At 53.0% G+C, this 19,739-nt stretch overlaps 1 protein-coding gene across 3 annotated transcripts; it reads left to right on the forward strand.

The window, feature by feature from the left end:
• The first annotated feature begins 535 nt into the window (after positions 1–535).
• Positions 536–19,361, forward strand: CIDEA (cell death inducing DFFA like effector a). 3 transcript variants are annotated; one of them, XM_079108925.1, is made up of 5 exons: positions 536–657; positions 8,137–8,281; positions 9,227–9,373; positions 15,738–15,919; positions 17,313–18,892. In XM_079108925.1, exons 1-5 carry the CDS (start codon positions 620–622, stop codon positions 17,350–17,352), a joined length of 552 nt encoding a protein of 183 aa, XP_078965051.1. In that variant the 5' UTR covers positions 536–619; the 3' UTR covers positions 17,353–18,892. The 3 variants fall into 3 exon arrangements, with proteins under 3 accessions (XP_078965051.1, XP_078965049.1, XP_078965050.1); XM_079108923.1 differs by lacking the exon at positions 17,313–18,892 and adding an exon at positions 18,899–19,361 and having other exon boundaries at positions 537–657; XM_079108924.1 differs by lacking the exons at positions 536–657; positions 17,313–18,892 and adding exons at positions 725–852; positions 18,899–19,361.
• Positions 19,362–19,739: the final 378 nt, after the last annotated feature.

Consider the following 19,739-nt stretch of genomic DNA (forward strand, 5'->3'; position numbering starts at 1 on the left):
ACGGCTCCCTCGCTCCTCCATTCTGGCCGCCCTTCTCACTATCCCCAAATGCCCGTGGCACACCTGTGAACGCATTCTAGCGGGAAGGAAGCAAGGCACCTCCGAGAACCTGTCCGGCCATGGTCCTGGATCTGCCGTGGTCCTGGATCTGCAGCAACTTCCTCGCCTCTTCAAGGAAACGGCCCGCTCCATGGCCTCAGGGTGCTCCATGGCCTCAGGGGGCGCCAGCCCCGGCGGTAACCCACGCACCAGCGCCGCGCCTTGCATCTGCGACCTGGGCTTAAAATCAACACACCTGCCTTTTAAAGCTAAAGCGAGGCTGCAGACACGGGTTCCAGCCCCCAAGAGTGCAAAGCAAGCACAGGCTGGCAAGTGGCCAGTACGAGGCCTGCGGAGCATCTGGCCCAGGGCCCCGCAGCCGTGGGGCGGAAGGGGCGTGGGCCCGGGGCCCGGGCAGGGGCACAGGAGCCCGGTCCACCGCGGGCTGGGAGCTCCTTCCCCAGAGCTAAGGTCCCCGCCCCGCGGGATCTGGCGGGCAGGGGCAGGGGCGGGGCAGGGGCGGGGCCGGCGCCGCGCTTAAGGAGGCCGTGCGGGTCGGGAGGCTGGCAAGGACTGCGCCATGGAGACCGCTCGGGGCTACGCGGGAACCCTGATCAGGCGAGTGCCGCACACCCACGCGCCCCGCGTTCCTGCGCCTCCTTCCCCCCTGCTTCCCCGCGGCCGCTGTCCCCCGCCCTGACCCACCCGCCCCGACGATGCCCCCGAGCCGGAGCCGGTCCTGGGTCTCCTCCTCTAGCTGACCCCAGCAGGTGCCGGTGTGGCTCCCGCGGTGCGCGGGCGTCCGCGAAACAGGTGACCGTGGGGAGTGCGGGGGTCGTCGCTTTTCCCACCGTTGCTGTAGCCGTGAGTGCAAACGAGGTCCTGGTCCCAGCCCGGGCGACCACTCCGCGGTAGAGGCACAGGGCTTCTCCCGGGCCTGGGATCGCGACCCTACCTGGGGCGAGGGGAGGGGCCCAAGTTCAGCCTCTGGCCTCCGAAGGGAGCCGCGCTGCCCAGGAGCGTCGCGCCCTGGCCTCTGCCCGCCGAGCGCTCGCAGGTGTTTCAGGTGCTGTTCGCGGCGGGCGTCCTCCCACTCCGGCACCGAGGGCTCCACCACCAGCTCCGGCTTGGGGCGCGGGCAACTCATCTTCTCTTCATGTCCTGACAGACAAGGCCAACTCTTGATAAAATCCTGGACATTGCTGTGGCAGTGGCTTTATAGATTTAAGGGGGCATCCTGTTTCTCTAAAGATCATCAAAATACTTCAAAAAAATGATGGATAAACTCCTGAGTGCTTTTTAATGTAGGTGTTCACTGGTGACAGATGCCCTGTGTACCTTAAGGGCGGCGGAGGGAGCGGAGGTGGGTGGAAAGGAGGGAGCAGCAGGTTAAGGTAGGAGCTTCCCAGCCTGGGTTGCAGAGCGAGCTGGCGTGAATGCCTGGGGTTAGAAACAGCTGCCAAAATGGAAAGGGTTGGCGTCGGGTGTCTGTCACACACACGCAGCTGGTCCTAGCGGTGGCATGAGGAAGCCTTTCTTCCTGTATCTCCACCAACCCCCCCCCCCGCCCCTTTTTAAACAAAAGCTTATTCTTTAACGGGCTCCAACAACCCTTCATTCTAGCTCTAGGGTACAAGGTGTCAGAGCAGGGAATCCCAGTATTTAAATGGGAGTGGAATCAAGGTCACCAAGGTCTCAGGCCACAGCTTACCTTTGCCAGATTTTTAACACCTGTGGCCTCCTCCAGAAGCCTTCTATTTTAGCTCCTCGAGTTTCTTCTGCTATTTTTGTTTCTGCTTGAAAGTTTACTTCCCCCGCCCATCTCCTCGGCCTGCTGCTTTCCACTGTCCCAGTGGGACCTGGTGCCTGCCTTCAACATGACCTTTTTTTTTTTGCATTACTGGGTACAGAACCCAGGGATACTCTACCACTGAGCCCTTTTCATTTTTTGTTTTGAAACAGGGTCTCCCTAATTTGCTAAGGCTGGACTCAACCTCCCACTCACTGGGATTAGAAGGGTGGGCCAAGGCACCTGGCTCACTATTTAACACTTTTAAGGCCTTGTTCTTTTCTGAATTTCTTCCTCTTATTCAAGCCCCACCCACCCCACAGTCCCATCCAAAGGAGAAAAGGACTGAATTGTTTGAAATGCATCCCTAGAATTATTTTTCCAGTAAGTATACAAACCTCTCTTCTCCAGCTTCCTCTGGAGCACTGAAGAGTGAATGGCTGGGCTGAGGTTTCAAGATGGCCAGAGTGCACTAACCTATCACTGGTTTGCCTCAGAGTAGGAGGAGTTAAGAATTAAGGTTAAGCCTGTCTTTGCATCTGAACATTGCAACAGTTTATCAAAATCCAGAATGTACCTGTGGAAGGTCTCTGCCGGGTCAAGTATGAGGTGGAAATGACTTACTTAAGATATGTTGGCAAATCAAAACACAATTAGCCAGGTGTCATGGTGCACACCTTTAATCCCAGTGACTTAGGCGGCTAAGGTAGGGGATAGCACGCTCAAGGCCAGCCTCAGCAATTTAGTGAGTCCCTGTCTCAAAATAAAAAATAAAAAGGGCTGGGAATGTGGCTCAGTGGTTAAGCACCCCGGGTTCAGTCCCCAGAGCCAAACACAGCAGCAACAACAACAACAACAAACCAACAATGAAATATCTGATCTCCTAAGACGCTCCATTCAGACAGGCAAGTTCTAGGAGTGAGTATTTGTTTGGGACAAACTGTTTTTGCAGTTTTTTGAAAAGCAGTCTGTTTCCAGGCTGAACTGCTGTAATTCTTTGGAATCCAGCTGATTCCGGCTGAACTGGAAGAAAGCAGTCTATAATACTTGTCGAAAGGGAAACACTTCTATTTCCCCACCCTTCTTTAAAATCCTGTCCAGGCTAAACAGCCAAAATCAAGGCACCAACATACTTGTTAATTATAGTCTTCCTGGATTTCTGCCTCCTCTCAGTGATGTGTAATTTAAACTGCCTGGTGCAGTACGCTGTAACTGTCATTTGTTAGTAAATAACTGCATTTTTCTAGGGAAGTAACTTAATCAATATATACATTGTTTAAAAAAAGTTAGATACTTGTAGAGCTGGGGATGTAGCTCAGAGAAAGAGCACTGGCTACTTAAAAAAAAAAAAATTAGATACCTGTAAATAACTGCAATGTCTTAGGCTGTCTGTCCTTCCTTTGCTAATCAGCCGTAGTTGCTGCAGGCCTTATTGCGAGGAAAGCAGGCTGAGGTCTCTTAGCAAAGCTCTGCACAGCCCAGATGTTCGCACAGGTCATGCCAAGTCCTGAACTTGTCATAAAGCTGATTCATATCATACTTTGCTCAGAATGGCTGCTTCTGTGACTATTTAGAACATCTTCAGTGTTGCCTGGGCTCTGGGTTCCAGCCCCAGAACTGTAAAAAAAAAAAAAAAAAAAATGTCGAACATCTTCCCTTCCCAAGGAACTCTAGGGTTCATACAGGCACTAGTTCAGTAGGAACGTTATCCCGATCTTACGAGTGATGCTAATTAAGAATTAAGTTTTCTCCAAGCAAATCTGCCAGCAGAAATCTTAAGCCTAAATTCTTATTTTAGTAATAGTTCCAGGTGTTCAAAGCCTCCCTTGTCCTGTCTTAAATACCCCTGTAAGGATTTTGATAGTTTGGTAAGATCACGGCCACAAGCCTGGGAGAGCCCGTGACAGGAGCTGGGCTTTGGGCAGGCCGGTTCCGATCCCTGCATGACGTACCCGGCGGCGGGAAGCCTCGCTAGGCCAGCCTTGCTCCACGGCCTCCCACACCCTTGGACACTGTCCCGCGGCACACAGACACCCCTCCAGGCTGACAGGCACTGTCTGAGCCCTGTCTGTCTTCTCTGCGTGACCATGCGGACCCCACCACTCCCCTCCTTGGCTTTCCGGGTCACTCCTGCGGTCTGGTTTAATCTCAGGTCCTCTTTAATCTCAGGTGTGTGTTCCTCCTTTCCACATAACCTTGAGATGGGGTGTCCCCTAAGTGTCCCTGGGAGATGCTCACACAGCCTTGGGCTGCACCTTATCGCCCATGACCCCAAATTACAGTCGGCCTTCCTTACTCCAAGATCCAGCGAGAAAAGAGTACTTTAATAACCGTGTATGTGCTGAACATGCACAGGTTTTCCTTGTCATTGTCCCTCCAACATGCAGGGTGACAAATATCAGCACTGCGTTCACACTGCATCAGGTGCTGCAAGTGGTCTCGAGGTGATGGACAGTGCTCAGGAGGACGGACAGATGTGACAACTTTTCATTCAAGGGACTTGAGTGTCCTCAGATTTTGGTCTCCTGGGAGTCCTAGACCAACCCACGAGGACACTGAGGGAGAAGTGTATTTTTCTCCTACCCACACCTTGCCACTGGACCTGCCTGCCCCAGCTCCTTCTGGGTGGACACCAGTGCAGGGCACGGCATATGGAGAAAGCTAATGAAGGACCGGGGTCGGGGACCCCTAGCTGGACAACACTCACATCTCCTGTCATGGGCGTCTCGTCGTTGAAGTTCACGTGTCATAGCTGGCTCCTCCCTGCTTCTCTCGGGGGAGATGCAGGGTTGCTTCTGTCCCCTCACCGTGGGAGACAGGCCACTGCACTTTCCAGGAGCATTCCAGGAAGCCTGACTTCTGTTATCATCCCGATTTCCCAGAAACAGCCTATTTCCTGAAACGCCATTTCCTTATTATTTTTCCTTCTCCCCTGAAACAAGCTGTGACTGGTTCCCCTTGTGGTCAGCTGTTTCCCTTCCTGCTTCCTAGGATTGTGGGCAACCACTCTCCCAGGAACCAGAGAGCAGCTTCTCAGGGGTCCTGCCTTCTGGGTTTTGGGTTCTGGTGGTGCTGGGATTGAACCCAGGGCATTCCACATGCTCCATCCTGAGCTACATGCCAGGCTCAGTGCTTCTATTTTTATTTTGACCGATTAAAATACGGGGTATTGGAAGTGGCAACTCTTCTCCAGCCTTGTACTAATGGCCAGTGACATTGATTATTCTGCATTTTCAGTGGCCAGAAGGCAGCTGGATTACGTGCTGCCTGTTTGTGTAGAAGTGCAGCACAGCTGACCTGTTGGCTGGACCGGAGTCAGTCCCACAGGATGCTGGTCAGGTGCTGGCCAACCCTCCACATACGGCACACAGTCTTGATTTCATCCAATTTGACACTTCCAACAACTCATCCTTCCCCTGAGTAGGAATGGCAGGATTTAACTTTCCCCTCCTCAATAACTTCCTGTTCTCCTTGAGTCTTTTCTCCAGCAAAGAACCAGTTCTTGGTTAGGTAAGAAGAGCAAGGATTGTGTGTCCTTTTATTTTAATCAGCAATGGTCATCCCCAGGGCAGGTGAAGACAGGGAGGACCAGAAATGACTGCCAGCTCTCTTGTCAGATGGGAGCAGACAGTGGGAACTTTGAATTCGTCAGCGGTGCTGGTCACTGGAGCGTGGGTGCTTACGGAGGTGTGTGTTTCTCCAAGGAGGAGATCCTGGCCCCAGCTAACTAGGCCAAGGCTGTGTCCTTGACCACCAGGGTGTGGGCCTGACTGTGTCTGTGACTTGACCCGCCTGGGCTGGGGGCTGTGGGAGAGCAGGAAATACGCAGGCAGACCTTGGCCTCAGAGGCAGATTCCGGAAGCCTGAGTGGCAGCAGTGACCTCCACCTGGGGGGAGAAGGCAGGCCCTGGTGGGGGGGGGGTCCTGTTCTGTGGGAGTGTGTCAGCAAGTGGGCAGCACCACCATAGGGGAGTCGGGCTGGACGCAGACCCCCTTGGGGTTTGATCCTCTGACCCCCTTACCAGGTAACCCCGAGCCTCAGTCTTGGCCTGAGAAGGCGATGTCCCCGGTGGTGCGCTGACTTACAAGAGCCCATGGGGCCCCACCTTTCCTGCCCGGGTTAGGTTGAGGACAAAGCCAGGTTCTGAGGGAAGGGTGAGGGGTCAGCCCATGACCTGCTCCCCAGGTCGCCAGGGACGAGGGTTTGTCCTGTTGGCTGGGTAGGGTGTGAGCGTCTCCTCCATCGCATTGCGTAACAGAAACCCAGCGCAACTCCTCAGAATGGAGGCAGGAGGTCAGAGGCCCAGTGCCAGGCCCTGCTGCCCGGCGGGCATGGGGCCAGCTCATGCTTCTGGGGTGGGCTGTGCTCGAGGCTCCCAGGTCATCCTGACAGGTGGCCCAGGTCCAGGAGCCCTGACCCACACTTCCCCTTAGCCTGGCCTCCCTGGAAACATTGCGCAGTGACTTTGGAAGGAAAAGGAGCCACGGGCGGGAGCGGAGAACCCTGCTGTGCCTGGAGCAGCCCTGCACCGTGGGCGCGGGGCCCAGGGAACAGACACGCAAAGCAACCGTGACCGCTGACCCACCACGAAGGAGAGGACCAGCTGGGGACAGACGCAGCTCCCGTCCTGTCTCTCCTTCCCTTTTACCCCAGTGCCCTCGAGAAGCTGCTCTGAGCCTCGGTTTCCTCGTCTGTGAAGTGGGGTGACACTTTCCTTCTCTGGGGTGGTGCTCCCCCGTGAGTGTGTTTACAGACTGTGCACTGCCGCCCTGGGAAGTGCAAAGGCAGGTGGTCGTGCGCACGGTGGAACTGGCCGAGTGCACTCAGCCCGGACGCCTCCCGTCAGGTCTGGAGGCCGAGAGGTTGGCAAGCCACAGGGACAAGGACAGGCTCACACTATCATTACTGTATGGCTGGCTTTCATCTAGCAAAGTCCCGGGTAAGTCACTGAATTTTCACTTGCGTCCATCCGCAGAGCTCCAAGTTAGACAACCTGCCATCTAACCCTTGTGTGCTTCGCACTACACTGAGGCATTGTGGGTATATAAAAAGAAGCCTGTCCTCAAGGCAGCTGGGGACATGAAGCACGGAGGGCATGTGTGAAGGGCCAGCTGGGAGGTGTGGTCCTGGCAATGGGTGCCTGTGTCCCTGGGGTTCGCCTCAGAGTCCATCCAGACAAACTGGTAAGGGTGAGGGAACAGCCAGGTGTTCACTTTATGTCTTCTACAGTATTGTCCTAAAAATAAAGCCCTGTGTTCTGTTCTGGTACCAGTGTTTGTCGAAATATTCAGCCACTCTGAGCACCTGACGCAGGTGGGCCCAGCTAGACGCTGATGCTGGAGGCCAGGACATGGCAGGAACTTACTAGCCACGTGCAGAACCCTGGGCTGCATCTCGGCTCTGCAGCTCCCACCCTGCAAAAAACCAAGGGCAGAGAAGAATCACCCTGCTGTGGGTCACTTTAAGAACTCTAGCCTAGCTTAGTGTTAGGCACATAGTTTTAACTCTTTGGAAAATGTGGTGCTTACTCCAAGCGTCACCTGACGTAGGGCTGAAAGAGCTTTCCTTCCTGTTCTTCCAAAAAAAGTTATCATGGTGGCTGGGCTGCTCTTAGTTTATCCTAAGGTAATTTCAAAAGCTTGATCGATTGCTATCGTGACTGATACCTGGCTCTTAAATATTTCTGGGATAGTCTTATTGTGCAAATATGTGTCCGTGTGTGTGTGTGTGTGTGTGTGTGTGTGTGTGTGTACTTAATTCTCTCTTAAAACTCAGCTTAACTACTTTGTGTCTGCTAGGAATTGTTTTCTTGGAGTTTTTTTAGTTCTAAGACCTATCCATGTGTTGGATGTAATGTTTTTAATTTGACCACCTTCCCATTCTTAAGCCATTGCCTCCTAGACTTTCAATGTTCTGACAAAACAGGAAACAAGATGAATATGTCTTTTAACTTGGCACATCACTTGTTTCTTCCTTGAAGATATATGTGTAAGTTTCAGTCATTCTCAACCATCAAATTTCTTTCTTTTAGTTGCAAATAATACAAGTGTTGTATTTATGTATACTTCAGACCTCTACTAAAGCCAGTTGTAGTGTTACATGTCTGTATTCCCAGTTACTCAGGAGGCTGAGGCAAGAGGATCACAAGTTGGAGGCCAGCCTCAGCAGCTTAGTGAGTCCTTGGCTCAAAATAAGATAAAAAGGACTGGGGCTGCAGCTCAGTAGGAGAGTCCCACTGGGTTCAATCCCCAGTGCCACACACACAAAAAGCAATGTCGAAGTTGTTTTCTTTCATCTCTACTTTCAGGCCCCTGACATTTATGGGATCCCAGACCAAGAAGGCCCTGCTAACACCCCTCATGCACCCTGCTCGCCCTTTCCGGGTCTCCAATCATGACCGAAGCAGCCGGCGTGGGGTGATGGCCAGCAGCCTGCAGGAGCTCATCAGCAAGGTACCACACACCCTAGCCACTCCTGCAGACCCCAGAGGAGCCCTCACCAGCGCGGGGCTGAGGTCAGAAAGGTTGAGGAAGACCCATGTCAAACTTGGCAGTCCTCGCGGCCTGAGAGTCTGAAGGGAGCCCTTTCTCAGTGGCTTAGGGACAGGCCTAGATTACGAGGCCGGCCATGACTGTCCTCTGTGCCTTGAAAGATGAAGGCACGAAAGCCTCGGAAGCAGCCATCAATTGGTAAAGGAGCCTTGTTTCTTTAATAGGAGAGAACACAGGGACTGGGGAAGTCTGGTTATAAAAGCCAGCACAGAATAGTCCTTACTTAAAACACTGTCCTAGAGCACCAAATCAGGAAGAATCCTAGACTCTCAGAAAGTGTAACTCAGTGGTGCCCCTGGAAATGTTAGATGAGCATGCAGCCTCCGAGGCAAGATTCGGTCCCTATGCCACCAGGGCTACGGCGCTCACGAAATCACACATGCAGGAACGCTTAAGATCGCTCGGTTGCCATGGAGAGGGTGCACATTCAGTATGATCACCTAGCCTGTGTCCCTTAGGAAGAGAGTTCCATTTAACATCTTAATCTCTTTCTCTGAGTGAAGACTGACTTATCGACATCAGTCAATGTAGCTCTTTACCATTAGAATTTGATCGTGTCTGGGGATGTAGCTCAGTCGGTAGAGTGCTTGCCTTGCAAGCATGAGACCCTGGCCAGGTCTGGTGGCCTGTGCCTGTAGTGTGAGCTACTCAGGAGGCTGAAGTAGGGGGACTGTTTGAGCCCAGGAGTTTGGGGCCAGCCTGGGAACACAGCAAGACCTTGTCCCAAAAAAATACTTTATTCAGATCAGCCAATGCTCCGGAAACTGTAGCATCGTAAATGTCATTGGGTAGTCCACTGGGAACATCCACCTGTTCATTCTGATTCTCTGCCTCGTTGCCACCTAGACTCTGGATGCCCTGGTCATCACAGCTGGGCTGATCACAATGGTGCTAGAGGAGGATGGCACCGTGGTGGACACGGAGGAGTTCTTCCAGACCCTGGGAGACAACACACACTTCATGATCCTGGAGAAGGGACAGAAGTGGACGCAGGTAAGCAGGAACCTGGTCATCTGGAAGCTCCAGGAGGCTTGAGCAGGCTCTGGCAGGAACCCACACTCCTTCTGAGAACGCACTCCACTCTGTCTGCTGACTGGATCCACTGCCTCCAGAGGGTTGCTCCTAGGAACCTGGGTGCGGACGTAACTTTAGAATGTAATCCTAAGGAACAGGCTTTGGCCAGTGAGTAGCTGCAGATCCTGCTAAAGCAACCGAGCTGACCTGGTAACTGTTCATAGCCCCCAGGAAGCTGGACAAACTGACCCAGCCAACTAAATGTCACAGTGTCCTTGATGATTAATTTATAAAGGGGGAGGTTTGGTTTGGATCACAATTTTGGAGGTTCCAGTTCAAGATCAATTGGCCTCATTCTTCTGGACAAATGGAGGGGCAAACCTGCTTATGTCACCACCAGAGAGCAAAGAGCAGGAAGGAAGCAAGTCTCAAGACCCCTCAAGGGCACGCCCCCAACAGCCTGCGAGCCTCTCCCAAGGCTCCGCCTCCTAAAGGTCCCACCATGTCTCAATAGCATCACCCCCAGGACCAAGCCTTTAACACATGGACCCTTGGGGGACTTTCAAGATCCAAACTATAGCAGTATGGATACAGAATTAGAAAAGTGAACCACAGGGAAGCCTTGTATTTCTGGAAAACCATAGACTGTATATCTCAAGAACAATAAATACAAAGCAAAATATCAAAACATCTTTTTACATCCCTAACTGACCTTCAAAAGAGAAACATAAAGCTAGGCAAAATGATGGGCACCCACAGTCCTGGCTGCTTGGAAGTCTGAGCAGGAGGGTGGCTTGAGCCCAGGAGGTCAAGGCCAGCCTGGGCCACAGAGCAAGACATCTCTCAAAACAAAAACCAAAAGCTTGGAGGCCAACATTTCTGTGGGAGCCAGAATCCAGAGAAGAAAGGAAACACCGAAGCTGGTATCTCCCCAGGACCCCCTTCCCCAGAGGCCTCCTCTGTGGCCTCCCACTGTGGGCCTCCCCGTGGGTCCTCATCCACCTCAGGGACCGAGCACTTCAGTTTCCACAGATGCCGGGATGACAGGAGCAGAATTCTGGGGCTGATCTGGAGAGCGGTAGGTGTGGATGGCCACCGGAAGTGGGTGTCATCAAGGTCTCTCCTGAGACTCAGCGGCCTCATGTCACCTTCATAGGTGTTTAGCCCCTGCTGGGTCCCGACCACTCCAGCCGAGATCCGGGAGGAGACCCAGGTGGACGGAGCTTAGTCACTGGGTCCTCTTCATGCAGTGAGTCCCACCCTGAGTCCCAGGGCCCCAGGTAACCAGCAGGAACAAGTGGAAGGAGCACTGACCCAGGCTTCCTGGCGTTCCATTCCTGAATCCCTAATAAGCAGGAGCTCACACCCAAACACAAAGCCCAGGCCTGGAGCACTGGATCTAAACACAAGCGAAGCTCGCCCAGCGCGAGGGCCTGGCGCTCCATCTCAGCACAGCAGGGAAAAAATGTGAGCAGCAATAATGAAGTCAGGGCTGGGCTGGGGCTCAGTGGTGGAGCACTGGCCTGGCATGTGTGAGGCACTGGGTTTGCGTCTCAGCTCCACATAAAAATAAATAAGTAAAATAAAGGTCCATCAGCAACTTAAAAAATGTTAAAAAAAGAAATAATGAAGTCAGACCTGCCAGGACCTCAGAAACTGATTCACAAGATACAAAGAAGACAATAATGGGTTCAAAACTCTCCTCCAGACCTAGTGGAGCACACCTGTGAGCTCAGTGACTTGGGAGGCTGAAGGAGGAGGATCAAAAGTTAGAGGCCAGCCTGGATGACTTAGTAAGACCCTGACTTAAAAAGGGGCTGGGGATACAGCTCAATTGGTAGATGCTTGCCTCACATGCACAAGGCCCTGGGTTCAATCCCCAGCACTAATAATAATGGTTGGTGAAGCATCCTGGGGTTGAACCCTCAGTAACACACATAAAAGAAATAAAATGAAAATAAAACTTTCCAAAATGGATAAAAGATAACCCAAAGTAACAAGGCAAAAGAGGGCATCAGAAAAGGCCAGACAGAGGCCAGGTGCAGAGGCACACCCCTAGGATTCCAGCTACTTGGGAGACTGAGGCAGAGGGACCACAGGTTCAAAGCCAGCCTCAGCAACTCAGCGAGACCCTGTCTCTAAATAAAAAGGGCCAAGGATGTGGCTCAGTGATTAAGCGGCCCTGGGTTCAAGCCCCAGTACTCCAAAATTTTAAAAAAATATATTATTAGAGCCCCTCTAAAGGAAGTAGAACAGCAGGCCCCAAGCGGGGAGGTGTTTTCAACACTCAGCAGATGGGAACCCATCGTGCAGACCACGAGCAGTCCGATTAAACAGTGGACCACAGGGATAGTCGTCTCCAGAATGGACGGTCCCATGCAGCTGAAGGCGCTTCCTCGCACTGGAGATTAGGAAGAGTTAGGTCTAGACCACGGTGAGGCCATGCTGCCAGCTTGGTACTGGACTTTAGAAGACCACGGTGAGGCCATGCTGCCTGCCGGCTCTGGCACTAGACTTTACATTTTTTCCGATTTTAGAGGCTTGGCAGCAGGCCCTCCTATGCTGCCACCCACAGGTGTTTTCAGGAACTTCATCCCCAGAGCAGAAGCATAGCGCAGGACTCGAAAGCTCCGTCCCTGGACGTGTCCCTGACTGGCACGGCGCATCAGTAGACCCATGCATCACCAGTGGGTGACAGCAAGCACTGGAAGCAGGTCACAGGCAGGTAGTGTGTCGCTATGGAGCACACATAAGTAAGCTGCTACACACCCAGAGACGGACTGTTCTTCAGCCATGATGTGGACTGGGGTGCCGCTCGGTGGTAGAGCACCTGCCCAGCATGCACCAGGCCCTGGGTTTCATCCCTAGCAGCACAAAAACAGAAACTGGAAATGTGTTCAGTACGGATGCCGCATCCAGTAAAGCATCAAGGAGAGCCATTAAACAAGTCGGGCTCAAACCTCTTGACTTCAGGAGCCTCTGCGCTCTGAAACATCGATGAGGATCCCAAACCACTTTTGTTTACGTGGCTTATGTCAGTATAGTTGATAGATATCTGTCAATCAGAGGTTTTCACCTGGGATTTTTTTTTTTTTTTTTTCCAGTACTGGGGATTGAACCCAGGGCATGCATGCCTGTAATCCCAGTGGCTCGGGAGGCTGAGGCAGGAGGATCGCAGGTTCAAAGCCAGCCCCGGCAATTTAGGGAGACCCTAAGCAACTTAGTGAGACCTTGTCTCTAAATAAAATATTAAAAAGGGCTAGGCATGCAGCTCAGTTGTTAAGTGCCCCTGGGTTCAATCTCTGGTATCAAAAATTTTTTAAAAAGGAAGAAATGAAAATTAAAGAATTTGAATAATTTAAAAATATGTAGTAATTCATTAAATTAATAACCCAAAACAGATTAACTTAAGCCACATTTTGGGGGGGTAGGTACTGGGAACTGAACCCAGGGATTTTCAACCACTGAGCCACATCCCCAACCCTTTTTATTTTGAGACAGGGTCTCACTAAGTTGTTTAGGGACTTGCTAAGTTGCTGAGGCTGCCTCAAGCTTGCGATCCTCCTGCTTCAGCCTCCCTAGCTGCTGGGTTTACAAGTGTGTGCCACTGAGTCTATCTTATGAAACTTTTTCTTATGAAAAATTAACTATTCTCTAAACAAAATGAGAAGTGAAACTTTTCATGTCTTTATGAATCTCTTTAATGCCTGGCTTCACAGAAGACAGCTAAATTCTCAAATCCACTTTTGTATTCAATGTGTTGCAATATATGGTTTGGATGGAAGTCTGGCCTGACACTGATAGGTAGTTGGAAAGGGAGCAGGATTTTAACAGGCTTTTCGTATCATTTAGGATATTCTTTGATACTGCACCAAAACTCACCAAGTGGTGGTTTCAGAAACATTAGTTACGGTGTGGAATCTGAGGAGGTCCCAGGAAAACTGGCTCCTCTGTCACATGGAATCCATTGGTCTGTCCTGTACTTTGAAAGGACCGTCTTCCCAGGGGTGATTTTGTAATACCATGCATTGGCCGTTTAGAAAATATCAATTTGGGCTGGGCACGCTGCAATCCCAGCTACTCGGGAGGCTGTGGCAGGAGGATCACAAGCTCCAGGCCAGCCTGGCAATTCAGTAAGACCTTGTCTCAAAATTTAAAAAAAATAATGTCGTTGTTGTTAAAGGTCTGATGATATGGTTAGTGTAGAGGGCCCCGGGTTGAATCCCCAGCAGCACAGAGCTGTGTCTACATCCGTGTGCTGTCAGCGTGGCTCAGGGGTAGAACACCTGTTCAGGTGCACAGTTCCCAGCACCAAGAGGAGAGTGCTAATTCATGGCGCTGTGCAGATTTCCCAGCATGCAGTGGGAACTTCGCCACTGTGAGAACAGACACGACAAATGGCCTCCCTAGTGTTTACTGTGAAAACAGCTTTGACCACCCCATGCCCGGAGGGTCTCAGGAACGCCCCCCAGGGAGTTTCTAGAGCACACTTGGACAAGCTCTGCATTAATCCATTTACATGATGTAAAGCATGGGTACTGTTCACAGGGAAGGGCGGAGGGCTTCCTTCCAGAGCAGGGCCTGGGCCTGTTTTGTTTAGTCTTTTGTTCTCACTACCCCATACGCACAGGATGCATGGGTGACCTTTCAGGGGTCATCTTGGGCTGCACAGCCCTTTCTTCCAGACAATGTCACCCTCAGCTCTAGAGCCTAAGGCAGAAGGGGCTGGGTGGACGTGAGAAGGACCATGAGGCGGGGAGACTGTCCTGGCTACCCTGCGAGGCCAGGGTCAGCACCAGGGTCCTTTCCTGAGCGTCAGAGTGAGGAGTAGAGGCAGACAGGAGGGACGTGGGAGGGACCGCAGCGAGGAATGCAGCCACCTTGGAAGCTGGCCGGTGGGAAACAGGCCTTTCTGCAGCCTCCCAAGGCTCGGGCCTGCTCATGCTCCATGGGCCTAGGCCCCAGAGCCAGGAGACCGTGAACGTGTGGCCGAAGCCACGCTTCTCTGGTGACTGACCTTGCCCGTCGGAAAGGCCTGTGTGTTTGTAAATGACACCTTGGTGTGTGGAAAGCGGCAGTAAAGGCCCTGCAGGGGGAGGCCCAGGAGGCTCAGGGCGCAGGCTTGGTCCCCGTGGGCGTGGCCATGTCCGTTCAAGGGCAGCCAAGGCCCTGTGGGCAGCCTCTTGGGGAATGGGACCAGGACCCCAGGATGCAGGGCGCACACTCCCGCTGAGCGCCAGCCCTGGAGCCTCCTCTGCCATTGCCCATCCTACCTGCCCGTCAGTGCTTTATCCTTGCTTGACCCAGACGAGGACTTCCAGCCAGCATGGCCACCAGGTGTCCCCTCCTGGGCATCTATGCCTCGGGACCCTGAGGAAGCAGCTCCTGCACCCTGAAGGAAGAGGAGGGCCGGAGTCATTTCCTTCTGCTCAGCTGATAGTGGTTACAGAAACCATGTGCCCACACTAGGCCACAGGTGGGTTAGTTCTGTGTGGCGTCTCGGCTGAAGACCAAGACTAAAGGAGCACACTGGGGAGTCTCACAACAGCTTCCAGAAGTCAGAAAGGAATCTGAGGCGATGGAAGAGAGCTGCAGCAGAAGGATAGTTAGAGCCATTGTTAAAACAGCGCTCCCTAGGCGGGTATGAGGCGCACGCCTGTGATCCCAGCAACTCGGGAGGCTGAGGCGGGAGGACTGGGAGTTTGAGGCCAGCCTCGGCAACTCAGCAAGGCCCTTCACAGCTTAGTGAGACCCTGTCTCAAAATTTAAAAATGAAAGGGGCTTGGGATGTCGCTCAGTGGTTAAGCACTCCTGGGTTCAAACTGCGGTACCAGAAAATAACTATAATAACAACAGTAACAACAGGACCGTTTCCTAGATGATGAGTAGTTAGTTTTACCCCACAAAGGGCATTGGGGCCTCTGTGCTTTGAACATTGGACAGCCAGGATCTCTCATCTGTTAGGATCCCTGTGGTGGGAAGACGGGAATAAGATGAACAACCACAGCAAGAAAGTTCTGGAAGCGTTGAGGGGAGTTTGTTTGAACCGGCCCTGTAGCCACAGCAGCTCTGCACATGGAGCAGTGGGTCCTGGAGGCCAGGCCAGAGCCCATCCGGTCCTCTTGCTGCCTGCCCTGGAAGTGGACGGGGAAAGGTACTTGGTCTTGTCTGTGGACACTGTTGTAGTCCGGGTCTGCAGGTTGCTAAACAGGACTTGGCCAGTCCAGTTGGTGACAAATGTTCAGTGACTTTCAGGAGAGGCCACAGTGAACACAGAACCAGCGTCCTAGCACCAAACGCCACCGTCGGGAAGGTCCCTCACACTCTTGCTTTCCTACTGTAGGGTGCCAAGTACGTTCCAGTCTGTAAGCAGCCAAAGAAATCCGGAATTGCCAGAGTCACCTTCGACCTCTACAAGCTGAACCCCAAGGACTTCCTCGGCTGCCTCAACGTGAAGGCCACCATGTACGAGATGTACTCGGTGTCCTATGACATCCGGTGCACGGGGGTCAAGGCCACGCTCAGGTAGGGAACCCAGGGCTCAACCTAGGGATCTGCACGTTCTCTGGAGCAGGGCGTGGGTGACTCACCACAGCCTGCCTCTCTGTGCCCTGCCTGCTGGCCCTCTGTGCCCTGCCTGCTGGCCCTCCGCTGTCCCGGTGAGCTTGTTGTATTGTCTTGGAGCTTTTCACTTCTAGGCCAGACTTGCTTCAGAAAACACAGAATCAAGTCAAACAGATTTTCTCCCTCCAAGAGCATTCACCCATCATGTCCATCACCCTTTATATGGGACATCGTATCTGTGCTCCTGTAGAATTCTGTAGCATACCTATGAAGTTGTCAGCTCAGGTTTTCGTGAGTGCCCCGATCCACAGGATAAGGGGCTTAACGAGCTCAGTGCTGTGTGGTAACAAAAGCTACATGACAGATACCAAGACCCAGTTTCTACTTCAGAGCTGGAGCTGGCGGTTGCCCCCGGGGGCTCCTCCCCTGAGCCACAGCCCCAGCCCTCTGGGTTTTTAGTTTTGACACAGGCCTCACGTGTAGTCCTCGGGCCTCAGCCTCCTGAGTAGCGTGCATCTCAGGTGTGCACCCGCCTCCCAGAGCCGTGTGTTAGAGACCTCAGTTCTGAGTGCCAGCAGCTAGTGAGCCAGTGCCTGGTCTGCACAGCAGCCACCCAGACCCATGGACCCCCAGGCACAGACCTTCTGTATGTCGCCAACCGTTACCCTGCTAGTGACGTGGCCCAGGCTTGCTCCTTTTCCAGGCAATGCCAGGGTGCTGGCATCCCAAAGGCTGAAGCCAGATAGCTGCTCGGCATCACAGGCGAGAGAGCTTTTCCAGATCCCAGTCTATGCTCAGACTGTCGTTAGTTTTCTGTTACTAAGACATGACTCGTAAGTCCACTCACAAAGAGCATGACTTATTTTGGCTCACAGTTCCATGGTGTTATACATATGGGACTCATATAAAATCCTAAAAAATTGTATTGAATACCTATAAAATACACCTATTCCTGCTGCTTTGGGCCTGTGGCGAGGCAGCCACCATCATGCGAGCATGTGACAGATGAGGCTGCTCACCCCATGGTGACTGGGAAGTAAAAATTGAGAGAGAGGAAGAGTCTGGGGTCCCAATGTCCACTCGAAGGGCACCCCAGTGACCTAACTTCCTTCCACTGGGCCCCGCCTCCTCTAGCTCCACCCCCCACTCAGTAGCGCAGCCAGCTGGGAATCATACCGTCACCATGTGGGCTTTGGTGGACCCTTCTACAAACTGTAGCAGACCCATCTGAGCAAATTTCGTATGTTCAGAAGGAGCCCTCCTGGGTGTTCCTGCGCCATAGCCAGAGTGGGTCCTGGAATAAGCGGGACATCTGCAGTCCCCCCTGAGTAGGCGGCTTCGTTGACTTTCACAGGTCACTTAACTTCTCAGAGCTTCCACCTCATCACCTATAAAATGAGACGTTCTTCAGGATCACACAGGCTCAAGTGCAGCCTCCTGTGCTCCTGCAGAACTACATCCTTCTCATGAAGAACTGAGTCCTGGCTCGGTGCTGAAGCCTGTCATCCCAGTGACTTTGGAGGCTGAGGCAGGAGGATCACAAGTTCAAGGCCAACCTCAGCAACTTAGCGATACCCTATACCTTTATCAAAGATAAAATATGAAAAGATCTGGGCTGGGGCTCGGTGTTGGAGCACCTCTGGGCTCAATCCCAGTCCCACCAAAAATAAAAAGAAGAAGAAGAAAGAAAAGAAAATGGAGTGTGGGCTGGGGGAGGCTGAGCATAGCGGGCGGGTCTTGGAGCCAGTTTGGCATCCCCAGGGCTCTCTGCACTCCTGGGGCAGGGCCTTCTTGGCCCTCTGAGCACATTGGCACTGACCTGCCCTGAGTGCTGCTCCAGGAGAGGGCTCCGGCATGTGCCTGCCCCCCTCACCTGGCCCTGCTCAGGTCCCTGTGGCCACGTCCCCTCCTGAAACCATAGGTGGCCGACTCCCAGGCTGCCATCACGGAGGTAGTGGTGAGATCCCAACTCCCAGGAGAGTGTGCTTTTTGTGCTGAGCTGGGAGCAGACAGTTGTTTTAATTTTTAAGGCAGGAGAGTTACAGCAACTTGGAAAAATATGATGGAGGAAAAAACCTCCCCCAAAATTCCATCTGAGGGACAAATTCCGCCTCCTTGTTGCTTTTTTTTAAAAACTGGGGATCGAACTCGGGGCACTCTACCACTGAGCCACACTCCCGGCCCCTTTTATTTTATTCGAGACAGTCTCACAAAGTTGCTGAGTCTGGCCTTGAACTTGCCATCCTTCTGCCTCAGCCTCCCAAGTGATTGGGATTACAAGCATGGCCACTGCACCTGGCTTTGTGGTAATTCTTGTCTTCGGTTGACTCTTGGGGTACCACAGCAGAACTCACTGCAGCCCCACATGTTGCCTCCCAGGGGCAGTGGGCTCTCCTGGCCCAGATATGGGGGAGCCATCCCCAGGGGACCGATTCAGCCATGGCCGCCTTGCTGCCATCTTGTGAAGTGATGGAATTTAAAAACTGGATAAAATCCTCTCCCGTTTGGGACTAAGCAGAGTAGGAGCGCCAATTAGGATTTTTTTAAGTCTGAAATAACACTGGCTCAGTCTCAGAACTTAGAAGCCAGGACAGGGCCCAGTTTCCCCTCCCCGCGGCTGTGGGAACGAGCCCATATGGAATAGCTATGGAAGATTCCAGCCTCCCTCAAGATGCTGGGTGGTAGGGCCATGATTCCCGTTTCCTAAGACTTCCTCTTGGCCTGACTTCTTCCTGCACCCAGACCTGATGGATTTCAGCGAAGCCCCCCACATCCTCCATGGCTGCTAGGACAGCCCAGGAGCTGAGGGAGGACATAGCCCAGGCTCCAGGAGAAGAGTCGGGCAGGCAGGGCTGGGCTCCTGCTCCAGCGGGCACAGGTGGGAGTGCCGGTGGAGACCATGCCCTCAGGCTGGGCCATGCCCGTCTTGCTCTGTTGCAGGAGTCTGCTGCGGTTCCTGTCCTACACCGCCCAGGTGGTGGGACAGTTCCTCGTCTACACAGGCACTTACATGCTCCGAGTCCTGGGGGACACAGAAGAGCAGGCTTCTCTTAAGTCACCCACCAGGGGCTGGTTCGTGAGCAGATAGACCCAGCTGCATAGGAACCGGCTGTCCTCTGTCCCAAACCCACCCTCGGATGACAGATTGCAAAGATGCTCTTGTGTTATCTGCCACGTGTGCCTGTGCTGCTAGGCACTGCTTCTCGGGAGTGACATGGGGAGAGGAACAGCTCAACACCTCAGGCCTGGGGTGGGCAGTAGGGTGCCCTGGAGGGCAGGAGAGATGGAGGGGCCCCTGTGGGCCTCCCAAGGAACCAGTGGTGTGTCTGAAGCTGTGAGTGAGCAGTGGGCCCCTGGGGGTCCCTACCTGCTGCAATAAACCCATCACACAAAAGCGCATGCAGTACGTGTAGCACTTCTGTCTCTTTATTGCTCCAAAAAGCAAACAAAACTTTCACAGAGAAGTAAAACAGCCAGAAAGATTCTAACAGATGTAATTACTTCTAAGTTTTGATTAGTACATGGTACTACAAAAATAAGGATCTGTCAAACATCGTGGGGTTTTGTTTGGTCTTTCTCCCTAAAGGTGTGTCCCCAGTGAGCCCGGCGGCGGGTGGGTGTCTGGTCACAGCGTGAGGACCTGAGGTTTGGCCTTACGCAGTACCTTCAGCCCTTCCTCAGAAGCTGCCGGACCCCTGCCCTGGTGCTGGTGCCGGGGAAGCCACTCTTGTCCTTCTGGTGTGGCCTGGTCCCAGCAGGACCCTTGGCGGCAGGCAAAGCT

This window comes from Sciurus vulgaris (assembly GCF_902686455.1).
Source record: "Sciurus vulgaris genome assembly, chromosome: 13".
Lineage (NCBI taxonomy): Eukaryota > Metazoa > Chordata > Mammalia > Rodentia > Sciuridae > Sciurus > Sciurus vulgaris.